Below are 22,740 nucleotides of genomic sequence, written 5' to 3' on the forward strand. Positions count from 1 at the left end.
TCTCCCATCTTCAACAACCATCTCTGGTTCCAAACCATCTGTGTTGAGTTTCTATTTAGCTAAACTGGAAGTATATTTCCCGTAATTCCCTTCCCTGCACAGTTCTGCATTAGCAACCGGAGAAAATTGTGTGAGATTGGGAAAATGAATGAGGCAGCTGACACCACATTCTGAAAGCTGGTGTACAGCATCAGGTGCTTTGTAGCTTGTAATGTGAGCCAGCGGATCAGTTGATCTGATATATTCTGTATGAGTGTAAGGTGTTGGGTGACCAAATGATGCAGCGATAGTGATTTGTACTACATTCCTATTCAACTTATTTGGCCTGTGCAGACAACAGATCTTGGAGAAAGACAACAGATTATCTTAAGCTTAATCAGGTAGTGACTCCAATTGTAGCTGTTGTTCCAGATGTGGTTTCATTGCTGGAGTAAATCAGTACACCCCCTGGCACCTGGAATGTAGCTACTAATATGACAAACGCTTTTTCCTCTGTATCTTTTGGTAAAGACCATCAGGAGCAGTTTTTTTTGTAGTTCACAGAGCTTACTTTCTTATCTCAGGGAGTCTATCAATTCTCCAGTCCTATATCATAATATAGTCTGTAGGGATCTTGACTACGTCCCCATTAAACAGGACATCACACTGGTCTATTACATTGATGATAATGTCCTGATTGAATCTGATGAGCAGGAAGCAGCAACTGGTTTAGATACCTTGGTAAGACATATGTATGCCTAAACCCCCCAAACATTCAGGGGCTTGTGACCTTAGTGAAATTGGTAAAGCCCCAGTTATCTGGGTATATCAAGATATTCCTTCCAAGGTGATAAATAAGGTGGCATCTGGTCCATCCTACCACTGGAAAAGGGGCACAACACATACTAAGTCTCTTTGGATTTCTGAGGCAGCATATAATTAATTTGGGCATGCTCCTCATACCTATTTACCAAGTAACCCAAAAGTTGGCCAGTTTTCAGTGGGGGCCAGAATAAAAAGGCTCTGTAACTTGTCCAGGCTGCTATGCAAGCTCTTCTGCGGCTTGAGTCACATGACAAGGATTCAATGGCATCTGATGTAATGGTAAGAGATAAGAATACTGTATGGTATCTCTTATAGGTCCCTTCTCTGTAAGCCAATAAGAGTACAAACCTTTAGGATTCTGAAGCAAGCTATCCCATCCTCTGCACAACTGCAGAGGATGAGAGAGGTTTTTTTTCTTTTTGAAAAATAGCGTCTGGTTTTCCACAGGCCCTAGCAGAGGCTGAGTACTTGAGCATGAGCACCAAGTTACCAAGGAACCTGATTTATGTTTGTCAGAACTGTCTCTGGGTTAGGGTTAGCCATAAAAGAAATTTCCATGTGATTTGGAAGCAGAAATGAAGCAAAAGTTATGGACATTGTTACTAATCTGTTGGCTCATCTATTGGTATGGATCAATAGCCAGGATGGTAGCTCCTGCAGTTTCTGCCAGATGTCCTTCTTCAGCTTCTCCCAGTCCTGAACCAGGTGTGCATGTCCCTCCATGGGGAAGGATGCTGGCTTCTCCAGGCCATACTTGTGCTCAAAGTTGGAGGAGAAAACACAAACGGGGGTTCTAGTTTATCTGCATGGCTTCCCTTTTGTCCTCACTTCCCCAGCTTCACATTCAGCTTTTCTTCCCAAATGCCTACCCTGCTAGCCTACTTTAGGCCACCACCAGACACAGGTAATGTTCTCTCAGAAAATTCTACCCTAACTCCCTCACTAATTGTATAAATTCTAATTCCTATGGAAGCCTCTTACTCCTTTCTTCTCATAGTGGTTCTGCTTCATTAAATAAACCCTAACTAAAACACTACCATTGTACTTTCAATTACACACCTGTTTAAAAAAATTATTTGATTCAAGTATAATTAACACACAGTGTTATATTACTTTTAGGTGTACAATATAATGATTCATCAATTTTATACATTACTCAGTGCTCATCATGGTAAGTGTACTCTATCCCCTTCACCTATTTCACCCATCCTCTGACCTGCCTCCCCTCTGGCAACCACCAGTTGGTTCTCCATATTTAAGAGTCTGGTTTTTTTGTATCTTTTTTTTCTTTTTTCATTTGTTTTGTTTCTTAAATTCCACATGAGTAAAATCATATAGTAGTTGTCTTTCTCTGACTTATTTGCTTAACATTATATACTCTAGATCCATCCATGCTATTGCAAATGGCGATTTTATTCTTTCTTATGGTTAAGTAATATCCCATTGTATGTATGTATGTATGTATGTATGTATCTATCTATATATCACATCTTCTTTATTCATTCACCTATAGACACTTGGGTTGCTTCCATATCTTGGCTATTGTAAATAATGCTGCAGTAAACTTGGGGGTGCATATATCTTTTCATATCTGTCTTTTTATTTTCTTTGGGTAAATACCCGGTAGTGGAATTACTGGATCATACGGTAATTCTATTTTTAATTTTTTGAGGAAATTCTGTACTGTCAACTTTCCATATTTTACATTTAAAGTGGTTCTCTTATAAGCTCATAAGTTGGGTTTTATATATTCACAACCACTAAAAAATCTTATAATTGGAATATTTATTCTGTATTTATTGTTATTTCTGATACATTTGTATTTGTATACAACTTTTATTTTTCTTCAATTTGTTCCACATGTTCAATATTTATTTTACTTTACTTCCTTTTTTTTTTTTTGCCTTCTTTTGAATTAATCCAGTACTTTTGTTGTTAGTTTTACATTCTTTCACTATTTTTTTAGTGGTTACACTCACGAATCTTTAATTTACTCAAGTTTAACAAAACAAACATATTCACATTTCCTGCAGTTACTGATATATTTGGGCTTACATATGCCAAGTTATGATTTTATGTCCATTTGTTCTAGTGTTTTATGTAACTTTTCCTTTATTATTTTTTGGGTCCCTCAATCCCTCACTGGTGACCCAAAGCCTTTTGCCCAAAAGTGGCTAAAATGACCAGGGGTTAGAGAAGTTTCCTCTTGATATAGGGGTCTCAGGAACCGTGCTACCAAAATCCACTGGTAAAGCCCTGATTTGGGCTACAATTACAATGAGAAACTGTAAAAGTACATGAGCTGATAGAGTTACGAAAGTCAGAATACTTAAGCAGGTGTTATATAAGGAGGTTGTGTCAACTTTACTTGAAAGTCTTATGGGAATGGATATTATGTCTGGCCAGGGAACACTTCCCCTACCCAGCATTGTGAAACCAAAACCTGTTGATAAAGTCCTAATGGAGGCCACAGTTAGGAATATAAGAGTTGATGGAATTAAGGCAGAAGTTTGTAGGAGAATTTGTATGTTTGAACAGGCTTTTTGTGAAGTGGTTGCAACTCTTTTACCTGATTGTATTATGGGTATGGACATTTTATCTCACTGGGGAATGTTTCCCCTACCTAGTATTGTAAAACAGAAGACATGCAAATCTGCCCTTCAAGCAATATGAATTGGACTTGCTAACTGGGAAGGTAAAGAGTGAAGCTATATATGAGACCACTTCTGCTTTTGAAACCTGACTGGATCAAATGGAGGCCTACAAACTTGAATGGCCTAGCTCTGGGAGACATTTTCATGTGATACAGGGCTAGACTGAATAGTTAGCAATAACTGAATGAGATTTTAGTAGTATGCTGCTATCTTTTGACTTTTATGGTTGTTTTCCTATAAGGGATTTATGTTTGAAGACCAGGGGGTAGACTGCAATATTGTGATTTATAAGAAATATATATTTGATTATTCAGATGACCAAAATATATTTTTCATATATATTTGGTCTTCATCCACAGTTCCTGGCTCACAGTTCCCCAAATCCCTGGAATTCCCTAAGTGTTGAGAGTGATCAAGGTGTCTTTTGTTATGTTAATAAGGTGATTTTTTTTTGGATCCCACCTAGGGACCAAGAGAACCAATCCTGTGATTAGAGGGTTGGAATTTTCAGTTCCACACCCAGACTGCTGGGGAGGAGAAGAGGGCTGGAGGTTGAATCAATTGCCAATAGCCAATGATTTAATCAATCATGACTATGTAAGGAAGCCTCCATAAAAACCCAAAAGAACAGGGTTTGTAGAGCTTCTGGGTTGGTGAACACTTGGAGATGCTGGGAGAGTGGTGTACCTGAAAATGGCATGGAAGCTCTGATCCCTTACCCCATGCATCTCTTCCTTCTGACTGCTTTTGAGTTATATCCTTTTATAATAAACTGGTAATCGAGTAAATAAAATGTTTCTCCGAGTTCTGTGAGCTACTCCAGCAAATTAATTGAACCCGAAGAGGGGGTTCTTGGGAACCTCTGATTTACAGCCAGTCAGAAGTACAGGTAACCATTTGGGCTTGTGATTGGCATCTGAAGTAGAAGGGTAGAAGGAGCAGTCTTGTAGGAAGGAATCTTACTTAACCTGTAGAATCTGATGTTATATCCAGGTAGACAGTGTCAGAATTGGGTTGAATTGAATTCTTGGTGTTGTGTGGGAATACTCCCCCCCTACACACACACACAACCCACCCTTCCCCCCTACTAAACACATGCACACCCCACAGATGGTAGAACCTCATTTACAGTTTCAATGTCTTTTTTTAAAGAATTCACTCTCCAATTTATTCTTCCTCCTTTAAAATTAATGTGTCATTTGTTCCTCTTGTTGCTTTTAAGATTTCTCTTTGTCTTTGACTTTTAGTGACTGGCTACTGATATGCCTGGGTTTGTTTTTGTTTTTAGTCCTGTTTAGGTTTAGTGGAGCTTCTTTAAATCTGTGGCTTAAGTTCTTTTGAAAGTCTTGGGAAATTCTTAGCCAACATCTTGCCCATTAAATTTTTAGTCCCATTCTCTTTCTTCTTCTCCAACATTTTTATAGATATTTGATATTTTTACTGTGTTCCGTGTGTCTCTTACACACTTTCCAGTTTTGTTTTTTTATCCATTTATTCCTTCTCTGCTTCAGTCTGGATACTTCATCTTGTTCTATCTTCCAGTTTACTGATCCTCTCCTTCACTGTCTCATCTGCTCTTACACTCATCTATTGAATTCTTAATTTCAATTTATTATATGTTAGAATTTCTCTGGTTAAATTCTCTATCTCATCATCTACCTTTCTGAATATGTTAATCTTTTAAAACTTGTGTCCAATGATTCCAACATCTGAATCACCTGTTAAAACTTGTGGCAATAATTTGAGGGTCTTTCTGAGGTCCTCTTGAGAGTTTTTTTCTTTCTGTTGAGTGGTCATATTATGGATAGATCACCTTATTTCACTCAGGGACTGAGAGGTTTTGAAGATGGATTTTTGTCCTTACAAAAGGATGGTCTATTTCTGGTCCACCCTTACTTCTTAGGTATAGACCTTCTGGGGAACTAAATTTTAAGATATTTACTAGGACCTTTCCTTTTCAGCTGGCCCTGATTTCTAATTTTTGTCTTCCCAGCTTCATGAGGCAATGTTAGCTCTTCAAAGCTTTTCGGACTCCTAGGCTGTCACTTTATATTTACTTTCCCAGTGCTTTGGATCCACAAATCTTATAAATTAACAAATACCTCAAGGGGAAAAATGCCATGGAATGTCAAGCTTAGGAATGTAAGACTAACTGCACTGTGTTGCTTTTTTGCTTCAGAAAATTAGGTGCATTGTATACTCTTTGTACTCAGCATTTTTTGTGTGTGGTGGTGGTGATGGGTATTTTATTCAGCTTTTCTGGTTGCTTTCTGTGGCCAGATTTATCTATGGCAATCTATACCACCATTACGAGAAGTAGAATATTCCTTGCATGCTTGCTTTTTAAGAGTAATTTTTTTTCATTGTGCCTTCAAAAAAGGTCTTATTTTTCTTTTTCATTGTTTGCCTCACAAAAGTAGGTAGACTCAGAAATTATGTCCCATAATTACTGAAGGTGCAATGCTGGTTTTTCATAACTTCTTATTAGAAGGCCAGAATAAGCTCTGAGTACTTTTACATTTTTAAATCAACAGGTGTCCTTGATGATGAATGAGAACTGAGAGACCACCATGAGAATTTACATTCATCTTTAATGGCTAAATTGTTCAACATTTTAAATTGCCAGTAATTTTTTTTTAAGATTTTATTTATTTATTTGACAGAGAGAGACACAGCAAGAGAGGGAACACAAGCAGGGGGAGTGGGAAAGGGAGAAGCAGGCTTCCCACAGAGCAGGGAGCCTGATGTGGGGCTCGGTCCCAGGATCCTGGGATCATGACCTGAGCCGAAGGCAGATGCTTAATGACTGAGCCACCCAGGTGCCCCAAATTGCTAGTAATTCTTGAATTCATATGCTACACTTGGCCAGGAAGAGAATAGATAATTGAAAACCACAGATAATTCAGTATCTCTTTTTGGCCACTGGTTTTAAACTTTCTCTCCAAACTCAATTTTCTTAAACAGAGAGTTTATTGTACATAAGTATTTTTCATGTTCCAGAAGACACACAAACATATAAGAAAATTTCCAAAGACAAAAGAGAGCAAAAGTAGAAAAGCAGGGGTCCTAAAAACAATCTAAACATGAAAAAATTATTTCCAATGTGAAAGAGAATTTTTTGAGTGGCTACTATGTATCAGGCATTTAAGATACATTTTTAAAAACAGACCTGTGAGGAAAGATATTATATCCACTTACATATTAGAAAACAGACCCAATGAGTTTAAGAAACTTGTTCAGAGACATCCCACTAGTGGGTGACATTCCTAGATAAAACAACTACTTATTATTAATTAACAGGGAGATTACAACGTTTTTTAATTCCAAGTGGAAAAGAAATCGAGAACATCACCGTTTTGAGCAAATTAAAAAGGCAGTCTTTGAACTTTTAGTTATTTTCGCATTTATTTTTTTTATTGAAATTTTTATTGAGATGATTTAAATCTCTTATTCAATAGGAAGAAATAATATTGAGATGTCCAATTCCCCAGTACATGTTTTCCTCCAATGACATTATCTTGCAAAACTATATTACAATATCATGTCCAGGCTAATGACGTTAATACAACCCACCATCTTACTCATATTTCTCCGTTTTTACTTGTGCGTATTTGTGTATATGTGTGAATGCACATCTGGTTCTATACCATTTTATCACATGTGTAGGTTTGTATAGCCACCACCACAGGTAAAATAAAGAAGAGCTCCATCACCACATGGACCCTTCAAGTAATCCTGTTATAACCACACCCACCTCCCTTTCACTCTTCCTCCCAGGTCCCCAACCCTTGGCAACTACTATTCTGTCCTACATTCCTAAAACTGTATCATTTCAAATATGTTACATAAGTGAAATCATATAGTCTATAATCTTTTGGTATTGACTTTTTCCACTCAGCATAATTTCCTGGAGATTCACATTCCTTTTTAATGCTAAGTAGTATTCCATGTTTTGGATTTACCACAGTTTGTTTTACCATTCACCCACTGAAGGACATCTGAGCTGTTTCCAGTTTTTGGCTTTTATGGAAAAAAAAAAAAAAAAACAGCTATAGACATTCATGTATGGGTTTCTGTGTGAACATAAGTTTTAAATTTTCTGGGAAAAATGCCCAGTTGTATTTGCTAGGCCATATGGTAATTACATGTTCAGTTTTAAAAGAAACTGCCCAACTGTTTTCCAGAGTGGCTATCTCATTTTACATTCCCAAAAAGAATGTAGGACTTATTTAATATGTCCACATCCTCAGCATTTGGTGTTGTCACTGTTTTTTATTGTAGTTATTCTGATACATGTGTAGTGGTATCTCATTGTGGTTTTAATTTGCATTTCTCTGATGGCTAATGATGTTGATTGTCTTTTCATGCTTCTTGCACTTGTTTTAATTCCATTTAGCACTGAAATTTGCATTATTGGTGATTGGAAGAATAAAACAATTTTTAGATTTTTTTTTTTATATTTATTTGACAGAGAGAGACGGAGAGAGAGAGAGAACACAAGCAGGGGGAGTGGGAGAGGGAGAAGCAGGCTCCCCACTGAGCAGGGAGCCCGATGCGGGGCTCGATCCCAGGATCCTGGGATCATGACCTGAGCTGAAGGCAGACGCTTAACAGCTGAGCCACCCAGGCGCCCCAGAATAAAACAATTTTTAAAAACCCATCCTCATATCCTCTCCTCCACTGAGACTCCAGTTCCTTTTGATTAAATTTCTCATCCAAAATCCAAGAGACCATTTCTCTACATTCATATTGCTATATCCCTAGAACCTAGCACACTGCTGGCTTACAGCAGGTACTTACGTCAGCTATCAATTTATTGCCTTTCAACTCCAAATGCACCCTTCACTGTCTTCTCCAAGATAATGGGAGTGGACCCTGCAAACAACACTCCTTTGTATCTCCTTTAAATCTCCTTTTTCAGAACTGTAGTTATTATAAGGATGCTAAAATGGATATTCATTTATATATTTCCTTTGAAAACCTTTTTGATATGAAAAATTTCATACACTAAAGTGAACAGTATAATGAACTCTCATGTACCAATCATCCCCAGCTTCAATAATTACCCAAATTTTGCCATTTATTATCTCTTCCCCAATTTTTTTTTTTTAAGATTTTTTATTTATTTATTTGAGAAAGAATGAGATAGAGAGAGCATGAGAGGGGGAAGGGTCAGAGGGAGAAGCAGACTCCCTGCCGAGCAAGGAGCCCGATGCGGGACTCGATCCCGGGACTCCAGGATCATGACCTGACCCGAAGGCAGTCGCTTAACCAACTGAGCCACCCAGGCGCCCTCTTCCCCAATTTTTATAGTGTTTTTTTTCCCAGCGTTTTTTTTTTTTTTTTAAGATTTTATTTATTTATTTGAGAGAGAGAGAGTGAGCAAGCACACAAGCATGGGGAGGGACAGAGGGAGAGAGAGAGAAGCAGACTCTCTGCCGAGCAGGGAGCCCGATGCGGGGCTCCATCCCAGGGCCCTGAGATCATGACCTGAGCCGAAGGCAGACACTTTTGCCAGAGTATTTTAAACTAAATCCTTGTCATATAACTCCACCATGAATACCTTTCTTGATGAGGTCAAGTCATAAGCTGGAGGACATAAGTTGATTACAGGGCAAAGGTTCAAATGCTTTCTTCTTGTATTGTTGAAAAACAAATACATGCTTTCAGAACATGATCAATTAGGCAGGTGTACCTCTTGGAAAGTTTTATTATTTTTATTTTATTTTATTGAATTAATTACTCTTCTTCTGGACTACACACCCCTGTTCTATACATACAGTTGATAAATCTTTTTGCTATGGTCTTGATAAAATGAAAAAGATGTTTCCTTATTAAATGGAAAGTCATAGGAGATAAACATATGCATCTACTCTATGTATAGGACTCTGACTTTAAGCCCTCATTTTTCCCCTCCTCCCAATAGAACATGACTTCTAAGTTTATGCCTGAGTTAACTTTTGTAAAGATGTCCAGTTCTACCACAAACTCAGCTGTTCTTGGAATATTTCTGCTTTTCCATGATACTATACGACAATGAGGTCATTTCACAATTGCTTCTTTTCTGGAAAACACAGCTGGCTCAGTTTGGTCAGCAACGTTCTCATTGCTGCATTTCCTGAGACACCACAGTATTTCACTGACCCTTCCCCAGAACAGATTACATCTATATAATATCCTTTCAAAATAAAACATCCCAAATCAAATGACTACAATAGCCATTGAGTGGTATGCTCCTTACTCTGGACCAGCATTGTTCTAGTTCATATCTTTTCAATAACTATTATCTCACTGAAACTTTAAACTCAGATTTTCTTAAACCAAGCATAAGTGATGGTTAATTTTTGCCCTCCAACTGCTCCTTACCAGGAGTACTACATTGTTTGTGGCAGAATTCCTCCTGATTTTGTACAGATCACAATAATTCATGAATTACTTGATCTCTCTGTTTTGTGGGTTGTTTGGTTTTGATTGTTAAGAGTCACTTTAGCTTTTTTCTAAACATGGTTACACATTTTACTGAACAACCTGTGGTATATTTAAGGATGTGCTGAACAGAGGCAAGTATGAAATCTAACTTCAAGACCCCTCTAAACAGTCTTTCATGGTCCACATACTTTTCCTTCATAGAAAAGGGAAACTCAGCACAATGATAAATTTACTCTTAAGTGTGATTATTTTATTAAAAGCTATTTCTCTACATTCATATTGCTATATCCCTAGAACCTAGCACACTGTTGGCTTACAGCAGGTACTTATGTCAGCCATCAATTTATTGCCTTTCAACTCCAAATGCACCCTTCACGGTCTTCTCCAAGATAATGCGAGTGGACCCTGCAAACAGCACTCCTTTGCCAACTAGCATGACATTAAGCTTTGTCAACAGAACTTTCTGAAGAGACACTGAAGAGGAAGAGGTTTTTCCTCCCAGTGGATATACCTCTTGTCAGGGTCCTGCAGGTCACTGTCTTCTACTGTCCAGCCCCTGCAGCAAACACAGCTTCTCTAGAATCCCAAAACTCCAAAAGAATTGGCTTACCTAGTTCCTGACTCCTGCAGTGTGGGGTGGCCAGTAGGGCCCCAGTGCCAGCAGTTGGCCCCAGCATTCCTTCAGGGAGCCTTGCAGTGGAGTGCCGCAAGACACTGCCCTGTGAATGACATCCCTGTCATCTCTTCAGGTGGTTTTGTGGCTACCTCTGAAGGGTGGCATTCCCTTGGGTACAGCTTCCTCTGGCTCCTCAAAGACCAATTTCTAGCAAGTTTTGCTACCATGGCACCACAGTGACTTCTCTGCCATCTGTGAGCCAGAGCTATGCACTTTCCAACAAGGTCTGGAGCTCAGCCCTATAAGCCTCTTCCTAGGATGTTCCATCTTAAACCCAGGGTTATGGCTGTTCCTTAAGTCTACTATTCATATGTTATTGAGACTTCTCTCTCCTTCTTACTAGCTAATTCCTCAATATTCAAATTCCATTACAGTTAACAATTCTTTACATTAAAATCTCTGTTCAGGGATGCCTGGGTGGCTCAGTGGTTGAGCGTTTGCCTTCGGCTCAGGTCATGGTCTCAGGGTCCTGAGATCCAGTCCTGTATCAGGGTTCCTGCTCAGTGGGGAGCCTGCTTCTCCCTCTGCCTGCCATTCCCCCTGCTTGTGCTCCCTCTCTTTCTCTCTGACAAATAAAATCTTTTAAAAAAATTTCTCTGTTCAATTTACCATGTAGTGTCCACTGATTGGACCCTGATAAAGTGCTCAAAATATATCTGTTGAAATAAGAAGAGAAAAAAAATGAGGTAAGAAATAAAAAGAGACCCCTAAATTATTACTGTCATATCCCAAAACAGCTGTGTATTTATTTGCAATTATTTGGAATCAGAAAGTTATGATCCTGCGCCACTGGATTCTTTTTCAGTAATTTATCCACTCTATTCATCCCATCACTAAAAATTTATTGAGCAATGAGTCTGCTGAGCATATGTCAGTAGGTTTCCTGGGATATGAGAAAGCTGGTGAGTCTACAAAGAGAATCCAAACTATAAAGCACACAGAAATTTCCTTGAATATCAAGATTTCAGGAAACTAGATTTAAGACTGCCTTTAAATCAGACTATACTTCTGTCCCTCTCCCTCCAACTCCTACCAATAAATAAATTAATAAATGAATGAGTAAATATAGGTAAGTAATTTAATTCCTGTTCTTCAAAATCTCACTGTCAGGAAATGCTGCTTAATGTCTAAATTAAATTCCTTGCCCCTCCTTTTCTTCTTCTTTCCAGGACCTAGGGCATTCTTCAGTAGTTATACACAGTACCTCTTTAAGTTCTTATTAAATCACTCCTTTAGCTTCTCTTGTTCAGTTAAATATGCCAGGTACTTTATTCTTTCCCTGTAGTTTGATTCTTTTAAATTCTGTCTTCCTGAGCATTCTCCATGTTGATCACATGTGTCTTAGTTCAGGCTGCTATAACAAATACCATAGACTGGGTGTTTTAAACATTAAACCTTTATTTTTCACAGTTCTGGAGGGTGGAAAGTCCAAGATCAAGGTGCCAGCAGATTCTGTGTCTGGTGAGGCCCTTCTCCTCATTTGCAGATGGCTGGTTTCATGCTGTATCCTCACTTGGTCCCCTTCTTAGGAGGGGACTCATCCCACCATGAAGGATCCACCTGCTTAACTTCCTCTAAACCTCATTACTGCCAAAAGGCCCTACCTCTATATACCATCATAATGGAGACTGGGGTTTCAACATATTGATTTGAGTGGGGGTGGGGAGGGGAGGAGACACAAACATTTATTTAGTAGCAATTTCATCTTAAATGCCACTGTTCTCTCTGTGACAAGCTCATACAGAGTTTGATACTACTGATTTAATGTAAGTCCCTCCTCAAATGCTTTGGCCTTCTATATGTTTGTTCATGTATTTGGGTATCTGTGATATATTAAACACCTTTAATTAAAATAATGAAAACATTTCACATTTCGAGTAAACTTATAATATACCTAAGATAGAAATTATGTTTATGGAAAGTTTAAGAGTTAGGGAGGGAGAAGGATAGAAGGACACAGAGAGTTACCTGGAAGGCAAATCATGATAGAAAGATTGAATAAGCACTCAGACTACTTGGAAGAACTGTTTTAAAGCACCATTTACATATATGCTAAAATAATCATCAATTCTTTCCTATTAATAAAGCAGGTTCCTAAAGAATCTTTTCCTATGTAATCAGTTCGGTATATACTTAAAAATATAATGTTTCTTTAAAATATTCTTAAATAAGACATTATGCTAATTGAGAAAGGCCTTAGATGACCTCCTTCAATTTACAGATTCTAAGATGAACATTTTCCCACATTTTAACCTGAAACTGTAATGTATTTCACAAATGACAGCATCCTACAAGTGACTTGGCTCCTTCACCTTGTGGCAGCCGTACTGCTCTGGAAGAGGCTGAGGCAGGCACCTCAGCTCCCTCCCATCCTTCTTCTGACCTGATTCACACCCCTAACCTATCCCCTGGACAAATCGAACCCTTATCATTGAGAAGCACCTAGACTGTAAATGTATACACTTCAAGACAGGTGGATTTCCTTGGGCCATTAATGGCCCATGATGTCTATTAGCTGAATAAAACATCCATTAACAACTTTTTTGTTTTAAATACAAAAAGGAAATACTAGGCAAACTCATCTGAGACTGAAAGCCTAAAAAATCTTAATATGTATACAATAAAATTTATAAATTATAAAAAGCAAATGCAGTCATAGTGCATTTAAGTTTGATGGTGTCTTCAGATATAAAGACCAACAGAATAGAATATCCCAGAAATAAATCCATGCATATATAGTTAACTGATCTTCAACAAGAGTGTCAAAAATACACAATGGAGAAAGGATAGTCTTAACAAATGGGGTTGGGAAAACTTGGTATCTGTATGCAAAAGAACAAATTTGGACCCTTATCTCAAATCATACATAAAGATCAACTCAAAGTGGATTAAAGATTTAAACTTACGACGTGAATCTATAAAACTCCTAGAAGAAAACATAGGAGAAAATCTTCTGAACATTGGTCTTGGCAATGACTTTTTTTAGATACGACACCAAGAACACATGCAACAAAAGGAAAAATTGACTAGTGGGGCTACATATATATAAGGAACTCAAGTCAATAGCAAAAATTTAAATAACCCAATTAAAAAATGGGCAAAGAACTTGAACAGACGTCTTTCTAAAGAAAACATACAAATTGCCAACAGATGTATGAAAAGAGGTTCATCATCATCAACCAAGGAAATGCAAATCAAAACCACAATGAAGTATTGCCTCATACCTATTAAGATAGCTATTATAAAAGAAAAAAAAAGAACAAGGGGCGCCTGGATGGCTCAGTCGGTTGAGAGTCCAACTCTTGATTTTGGCTCAGGTCACGATACTAGGGTCCTGGGATCAAGCCCTGTATTAGGCTTCATGCTCAGCAGGGAGTCTGCTTGGGATTCTCTCCCTCTGCCCCTCCCCCCACTCACATGTGCATGCTCTCTCTCTAAAATAAATAAATCTAAAAAGAAAAGAACAAGTATTGATGTGGATGTGAGTAAATTAGAACCCTTGTATACTATTGGTGGGAATGAAAATGGTGCAGCTGCTAGAGAAAGCAATATGGAGATTCCTCAAAAAATTAAAAATAATATGATCCATCAATCTCACCTAAATGTCCATTGACAGATAAATGAATGAAGGAAATATGGTATATACATACAATGAAATATTAATCAGCCATAAAAAAAAAAGAGGAAATCCTGCCATATGCAACAACATGTATAAACCTAGAGGACATTATGCTAAGTGAAATAAGTCAGTCACAGAAGAACAAATATTGCATGATTACATTTATATGAAGTATCTAAAACAATCAGACTCATAGAGACAGAGAGTAGAATGGGGGCTGCCAGGGACTGGGGCAAGGGGGAAATGAAGAGTTGCTGTTCAATCAGTATAAGTTTCAATTATGTAAGATAAGTTCTAGAGATCTGCTGTATTACACTGCACCTACAGTTAACAATAATTTGTTAAGAGGGTAGATCTCTTGTTAAATATTCTTTTTCTTAAATTTTTTTTTATTTTTTTAAGATTTTATTTATTTGTGAGAGAGAGAATGAGAGACAGAGAGCATGAGAGGGAGAAGCAGACTCCCCGCTGAGCAGGGAGCCTGACGTGGGACTCGATCCAGGGACTCCAGGATCATGACCTGAGCCGAAGGCAGTCGCTTAACCAACTGAGCCACACAGGTGCCCTCTTGTTAAATATTCTTACAATAAAAAATTGATGGCATCTAATATTCAAAGAGAGGGTAGTAACAGATATTCTCACAAGGTATGTGTCTTGATGGCCCTAATGCCTTCCCATCCCCACACCCACCCTCAATAGCTCCACAGGCTCCAGGACTCTGACCAATTTTCTTCTTTCCATGGACCTTTTCTTTCCCAGTGAAGGGAATGGCACTAGATCTCACTGAGTGATACTCTCCTCATGTCACCAATGACACTTATTTTCAGGCTGCCAATTTCAACCTCATCTCTGGAGTTCAACTGAATGGGTCTGAGCCACAACTCTGACTTTGAACATGGGTAAAGGTTAATGACAAGGAAAACAAATTTCAGAAAGGTGTTTAGTCACAGAAATGAAGCAATGCCCATCAGCCCCTCCTATTGACGTCAGCTGAGCATTCTTACCTGTGGTTGCCTACATAGGGCCTTTCATATGAGCAAACTCAGTAATTTCAAGTCTTCCACAGGAACAGTTTACTTGGTGGGTGCCATTATCCTTTTTATTTTTACTTCTACCCATTTCCTTATAAACTGTGTTATACACAAAGCTGTGTGGACAGGGAGAACAAAGCTCCAAGATCTGTCCCATTAGGTTTAAAGGTTTGGGACTCTGTTTTATAGCTTACCAGAGAGCAACAAATCTAGTTCTATTCAGGGATTTAATTCACATCTCATTAACTACCTTGGCAAAACCCAACATTAGCTTTGATAGGCTAATTTGATTAAAGAATTGATGGACATTACTTCTCTCAGACTAATGAAGTTAATTTTAATGGCGGTAGTAATGTCTCCCTGGAAGATTACATTGAAAATGAAATTAGCTAGCTAGCATTTTTAGGTGATTTGTAAATTATGAAATGCTAAACAAATGTGATTATCACAGGCCTCTGTATTCCTTTGTTGCAGTTTCTAGATTCCACCTCTTGTGTCTTTCCCTTTCTTTTCCTATCTCTTCCTTAGAGGTCTTACCTAGTTACTTGCCTGAGGGAAATCCTCAAGGCTGGCCTACTATCACCTCATGTTTTCAACTAGTAAATTGATTCAATATACATATTTGGAAACCTACCATGGACAAATCATGGCGTTGTTATAGAAATATACAAGACATTAAACACACATATGCATGAGCAAGCACATGCATGCACGCACACGCGTGCGCACACACACACGATGTATATTACATTCCAGTGAGGCCATTATGCACACATTTTGAAGCAATATTTGGCTGAGAACCAGTTAGACAACTCTTAAACTCTTACCCACACCGAGTGCATACAAGGCTTGGAAACTGGAGATTAGAGGAGCATTTATGGAGAAAATGTGGAAGGAGATGTTGGACACTCTAATGCCAAGAAGGCTAGTTGGGAGATGCTACCTCCGGTGGCCAGATCAAGAGGGAAAGGCTTCAAAGGGAACATCAGACTTTATGTGAGCTTCTGGACTGGTGTCTGATTTCCTCCTGAAAACTTTAAAGGGTAAGAGATAGAATGCCTAGGAATGAGCCAAAGAAATAAAATGACTACGTTGGGTACCAGGGCTCCTATAGTTTATCAGTGGAAACAGGAGTGTTTCCTATGGACTCAGTGTGGTCATGCGATAGAAGGACCAGGAAAGCTTCCTGAGGTCATTTCTAAGTGGACCATCCAGAGTAACATCCCATTATATGTAATAATGACCATGATAATTAAGCATATTTAACCTCTAAAGCCAAATATCATTTTTGTTTGATTATGGTTTTTAGGGAAGGAACTATCTTATCAATTAGTTACCTGGACTGGTGTAGGCATCACTCTCATGGGACTTGCTGCATGGTCCATAAAGGGTGTCTTTGGATGATTTTACACAGACATAATGGAAACAAGAGAATTCAAGTGTATGCCAAACAGACATGCATACAGATCACATGACATCTAGTGATATTTATGCTTAAACCCACTTTGATATTTAGCATGGTCTTAGGTGGGAAGGCACTGTAGATATTAACAAATAAAAGGACAGAAACAATTCTGTCCCAAGGTTATATTATGACACACAAAAAAATCTGTCAGTATTTTTGCAACGTTTTTCAATGTATTAATTAATACATTGTTATGTGTTAATTTTACAGATATATTAACTATACCTTACAGAACCATGGTGAAAAGCAGTACATTCTGCCTATTTTAAAGATGGAGAATCCGAAAGTAAGTTTAAGAAACTGAAGATCACACCCTGGGTAAAAAAGATTAGTGCTAAGAAACCCATCCACTGAATAAATCTCTGCCTATACTTCCATTGGAATAATTTTCAAAGTTGTGTTGAATATACTGACATTGTAAGAAAAAGAAAACCTCTACCCACAAACTTCCTACCCACTGGTAACACCTATAAATGCTCTTATATGTGTTCTCTTGGCCCAGCTACAAGCAGTTTCACTAATATGCACTTCTTTTTTTTTTTTAAGATTTTATTTATTTGATAGAGAGAGACACAGCGAGAGAGGGAACACAAGCAGGGGGAGTGAGAGAGGGAGAAGCAGGCTTCCCGTGGAGGAGGGAGCCTGATGTGGGGCTCGATCCCAGAGCCCTGGGATCATGACCTGAGCTGAAGGCAGACGCTTAACGACTGAGCCACCCAGGTGCCCCCACTAATATGCACTTCTGCTGACCAGATCCCTCCCAAGACTCAAGAGTTACCAAAAAGAGTTACAATTCATACTCTGGTTGCAGATGACAAAGACCCACAAAACCCAGCCCAAGTGAAATGAGAGACTTTGGGCTCATATACAAGCATGGCTGGAGGGAAGCTGGCCTTAGGCGTACTGAGAACCAAGAACCCAAATACCACTAGGATGCTCCTTACTTACAACTCCATGTGCTTGTGTTTCAGCTTCTTTCTGCCTAACTGGACCTCAGCTGGTAGGGGATGTGTGTGTGTGTGTTTGTGAGAGAGAGAGAGAGAGAAGGGGGAAAAGGGGGCGTTGGTTCCAGACTCACATTCTAATTGCTTAGTGACTAGAGAGGAATAAGAAAGTTAGCTTCTCTTTCATCTCCAGTTTTTAAACATGGGAGAAATAACCTTACTGGTACATCCTGGGTCATAAGCCCACCCTGGGTATAACTGTGGAGAAAGGACAACTATCAAAAAAGGCATAATCTGAGCACACACCCAACCCCTTGGCCAGCGGATGAGTCTGTTACCAGAGGAACAACACAGATGCTGGGCAGACTATACCAGAGCCACTTCAAAATGCAAGCAAACCCCACACACCATCGGGAAGCATTTAATGTATGTATATCCTAAAGGAATGTAAGATAAAAGCAAAAAAATACATATTAACACATGAAGCCTGGGGTAGTCCATTTTTATAGATAATGATTGGCTCTGACGAGGAGTAAAATCAGAATTCACTCAGGTAAACATTTGTTCTTTCATGAAAAACGGTATCTGTTCTTTGGTAAGATAAAAAGGAAAGCAACAACTTGATTAGAAGCAGTAAAGTATGTGAACTATTTATTGTTGGTCTTTCTACCAATCTCTAGTATATTATTCCCATGACTGGTCACAACATTCCCAAAAAAGAAAAAGGACAATCACAGCGATCTATAACAGTTTAGATTATTTACACTATTTCTTAATGTGTTTAATATCCATGGCACTCTTTAATCAAGAATATAAAGTCATCTACTTAGGTTTTGCCATTCAAAGTTGGGAACATTCTTAGAATCACATTATCCTAAAGTAATGGACTGGAATGATAAGTAACTAAGTCTGCAAATATAGCAACCATCAATAACATACATTTTTCCAAATTATAATTCTAAAAGATATGTATTATTCTCTGGACCTCACAAATTCCAAGAAGAGTCCATTTTTTGTTTTTTGGGTTTTTAAGATTTTATTTATTTGACAGAGAGACACACAGCGAGAGAGGGAACACAAGCAGGGGGAGTGGGAGAGGGAGAAGCAGACTTCCCGCGGAGCAGGGAGCCTGATTGGGGCTCGATCCCAGCACTCTGGGATCATGACCTGAGCTGAAGGCGGACGCTTAACGACTGAGCCACCCAGGTGCCCCAGAAGAGTCCTTTTTATCAGTACTGGGAAAATGTGCTTTCAATCCTGCATTTAACCAGTTAAGACTATTTTAGATAGAGAATGTGATACCAAAAAAGCCTGTCTCCTCCCTCTAATACCATACCTGACAAAATCGTAGTTGTACCTGAAGAGAACGTGAGTTTAAATGATAACTGTCACCTAAAAATATGCATAAATTCCTATATCTGGTGCCAGAGCAATGATATATTGCACTGTATATGTGCCTACCTCTGTCTGGAGGACAGCTGTCTGACCTGTCCTTGGGTGTCTGGACTTTTCTCCCATTTGATACCCAGGATGCTTAGTATATCCCGTGGGGCAACTGGGTGGTGAGGAGGACACCTCTTAGGACGAGTTCCTTACAAAACCTACTCCATCATGTTTCTTTTCTTTTTTTTTTGTAAAGATTTTATTTATTTGACAGAGAGACACAGCGAGAGAAGGAACACAAGCAGGGGGAGCGGGAGAGGGAGAAGCAGGCTTCCCGCCGAGCAGGGAGCCCGATGTGGGGCTCGATCCCAGGACCCTGGGATCATGGCCTGAGCCGAAGGCAGACGCTTAACAACTGAGCCACCCAGGTGCCCCCATCATGTTTATTTTCTAATACTAAAAGTTCACTGCTCTTCAAATCCTGGACTTGCTCATCAGTATTTCCTCTATTTCGATAAAGCTGAATTAAAAGTACTTTATTCAAGGAAGTAGCCTGGGCAGAAGAAAGAACAGTGTTCTGTAGAAAAAGGCATTCAATATTTAGAAACTTTTCTGAACAGAAACAAGAGAGACTGAAAAGAAAGAAAAAATTTAAATTTTGTTGTCATTGTGACTGGATTCATGGTAAATTATCCCCACAGCCCCTTGTGGCCTAAGAGGAGGTCTTGTGCAAGTAGCCCACTGGGCCTCAGTAACATAGAGAAAGCCTCTTAGGGAGCCCTCTGGATACAGAGAAATACTGCATTATTTTAAAATGAGAAAACTGACTAGATCAATTAGGTTTACAACCCTCTTCTCATAATAAACCTTAGTCTTTGGCAAAGCACAGATGGTTGGTTTATAAAGGCAACTTCTTTGTGGGACGTCAGCACCAACAAACCCTACACCACTTGGTCTCTCCCATGAACCACGTACTTCTCCCATACAGAGATGTTCCTGTTTGCCTTATTGAGCACCTATTTAGTTACAGAAAGTGTGGGAGGAGAAGGGGTGTTTTAGGGAAACAAGATACAATCACAAAATCAGAGGCTCTAAAAGAAAAGTCAAGGGAGGCCAAAAGAAAAGCATAATCATTAAGACAGCATTTCTCCTACTGAAATTCATATATCATTCAGAACTAGTACAATGCTGCCTTGGGCATACTCTGGGTGGGGTTATTTTTCTCCCTCATTCTTCAATGAAAGTCTTCCTAAGGGCCCATCTTGGTACAATTTAGTGTACCTATCACAAAAGATAAAGATAAATCCAATGTGAGCACCAATTGTAAAGATAAGCCTTCTCAGCACTTATGACACAAATAAGATAATCATTTATATTTTTTTTTGTCTTTCACTAAAATGTCATAGCACACTTGAGAGAACAAAGTCTATATGGCTACATGCAGTGTAAAATGCTTGAAGAAAACTAGTCAAAAACTGCTCATGAGATACACAATTATGATTACTGATATCCTTTCAATGAACTATGTGATTAAAATGAAAAACGCACAGCCTGGGAGAAATGTCTATTCCACATTTCAAGTTGTGATCTGCCGCATTGGCATGAGTTTTGGTGAAACCTGGTAAAAGAAAGAGAAGAAAAAAATGACCAAATTGTAAAAAAAAAAAAATAAAACTCACAGCGTAAACATCTCCAGACTTGAATGATGTTGGTACCAAACAGCCTTACCATGGACCTCACCTAGTTTCCTCATTATTTTCCATTCTAAACCAAGACAGAAAACTCTTTTCTGTTTACATTTTGTGTATTTAGTAGTCCTCAACCTTCTTGCACATGATAGCTCCTAAATTAAGGATCATTAAGACTCGCAACAGAGACGGGGTAGAGGAAGAGCAGACAGAGACAATAAAGGGTTCAGATAACCAAGCTCTCTACTGAACCGATCACTGAGCTCTGAGACTGATGCTTCTGAGACTACTCAAAACAGAGACACATAGTAAGGCTCAAGTCTCAAAATGGTCAAAATAAGTCTAGTCAATTCACAATTTTGTTAAGAGACAACGTAGTTTTGGATTAACTGGATACATATTAATGAAGGTAAGTATGATCAATGACAAATTTTATCAGAAATTTCATAATCAGAAATGGAAATGATCTAAAGACAGTAAAAAGATTCCAAGTCATCTTTAAAAAGGTAATAGCATTAAAAATATTAAAAATTGACCATAATTATGTTCAATGTACAGAACAGTACATGCATTCCTAGAAGTCTTGAAGCAGAGAAAAATGAGGACAGGTCTACATTTAATGGTAGAGCTGGTAGAAGAAACCTAACCGAAATGTAAGTGGTTTGGCCTAATTTTGGCTGATCTTTCAAGGTGTAATGCCAGGTACAGATGTCTTCATTCAATCTGGCAAATATCCACTGAGTCCTAGTAAGTAACAGTGCCCACGGAAAGCACAGTAGGGCATATTGAAATCTAGATGATTTTTTGAGCCCCTCAAGAATGAAGAATGGAAGTGGGCCTAGTTGTCATTTTGCCTTCCGGAATAAACAGTTCATATTTTGTTAAACTAATGAACAAATGAATGAATCAAAGATTAAATAAGCTTCAAAGAACTAGAAGAAAGGTTTTAATACAGGTTAAGACAGTATTAAAAATAGAAGGAGCAGGCAATTATTTGGCTTTGATGAGGTTAAATATTTTTAGTTCATTTATAAACTGTTTCTGTATTAACTCTTCATAATGTCAAGAGTTAATGCCCCTTTTCCATTTTTCTACTAAAAGAATGACATGATCAGAATAAAAAGGATCAGTATGGCTTCATATATAGCTTAAAATAAATGACAGCTCATTCAGACTTGCCAGTTCCAAGAGCAGATACATAATAATAGACAAAATAATAGACATATAATAAATAGACAAAAATCACAGCCTACATGTGCATAGATCTTCAATTCTAATGAAAAGAATAAAAGACATATGGGCTCTGTGTATTTAGAAAGTGTGTCTCACAAACAACCCATTTTCTTTTTTTAAACAACAGAGCATCTGTAGAAATAATTTAATGAAATAAAACTTTTTTGGGGGGGGGAGATCACAATCAATAGAGGCTTTGTAGCATTTCCTTTAAAAGGAAATGTTATGCACTCACCTTAATTTTATAAACTAAACATATGATCATTTTCCTTGGCATACTGACCCCTGTTTGGGGCTCTAACTACCATTTATATCCTCAATATGGACTCTGACTTCTATGAAAAAAGAAAAAGAAGCTTTATGCAGACTGACCTGGCCTATTTTTGTAATGAAAAATATCTACTAAACTACTATTTTTCATCCTGTTCTCTCACAGTCTCATCAACATCTTAAGCCCATGCAAGCTGAAGCAGATTATCCTGCCAAGGTGATCCACAGGGTGATACAAGATTATATGATTTAAGTGTAGAAGATAAGCCAACTATTTGTTTTCCCAGTCCACTGAAATCCCAACTGTATACTGTTTAATTCTGTCATAATGCCAGTTCATAACAGATATTGACCATACATTTATTCAATTTAGCAAAGAATATCTACAGTTGGCTTCTTTCAGATTTCACTGCAAACATATAAAAATGCAGTATTCTTATTTAATTTTTGCCACTGGTGGTTTAGATGTATTCCTGCCTGGAGAGTAAGACCAAGGTCCTTGGGAGTAGGAACTATGCCAATTTGTTCTATTTTATTCACATTT

The 22,740-nt window shown here is 38.3% G+C and overlaps 1 protein-coding gene across 1 annotated transcript in view; it reads right to left on the bottom strand.

Moving 5' to 3' along the window:
• Positions 1-19,528: 19,528 nt before the first annotated feature.
• Positions 19,529-22,740, bottom strand: part of LOC118006560 (succinyl-CoA:3-ketoacid coenzyme A transferase 1, mitochondrial) — a 122,763-nt gene continuing 119,551 nt past the window's right edge. Inside the window, exon 17 of the mRNA XM_034999271.1 lies at positions 19,529-20,623. Coding sequence (XP_034855162.1) covers positions 20,582-20,623 — 42 coding nt within the window. The 3' untranslated portion in view covers positions 19,529-20,581. The remainder of the gene's footprint in view (positions 20,624-22,740) is intronic.

Source organism: Mirounga leonina, unplaced genomic scaffold (genome assembly GCF_011800145.1).
Source record: "Mirounga leonina isolate KUSES-001 unplaced genomic scaffold, KU_Mleo_1.0 Mir_97, whole genome shotgun sequence".
In the NCBI taxonomy this organism is placed as follows: Eukaryota; Metazoa; Chordata; class Mammalia; order Carnivora; family Phocidae; genus Mirounga; species Mirounga leonina.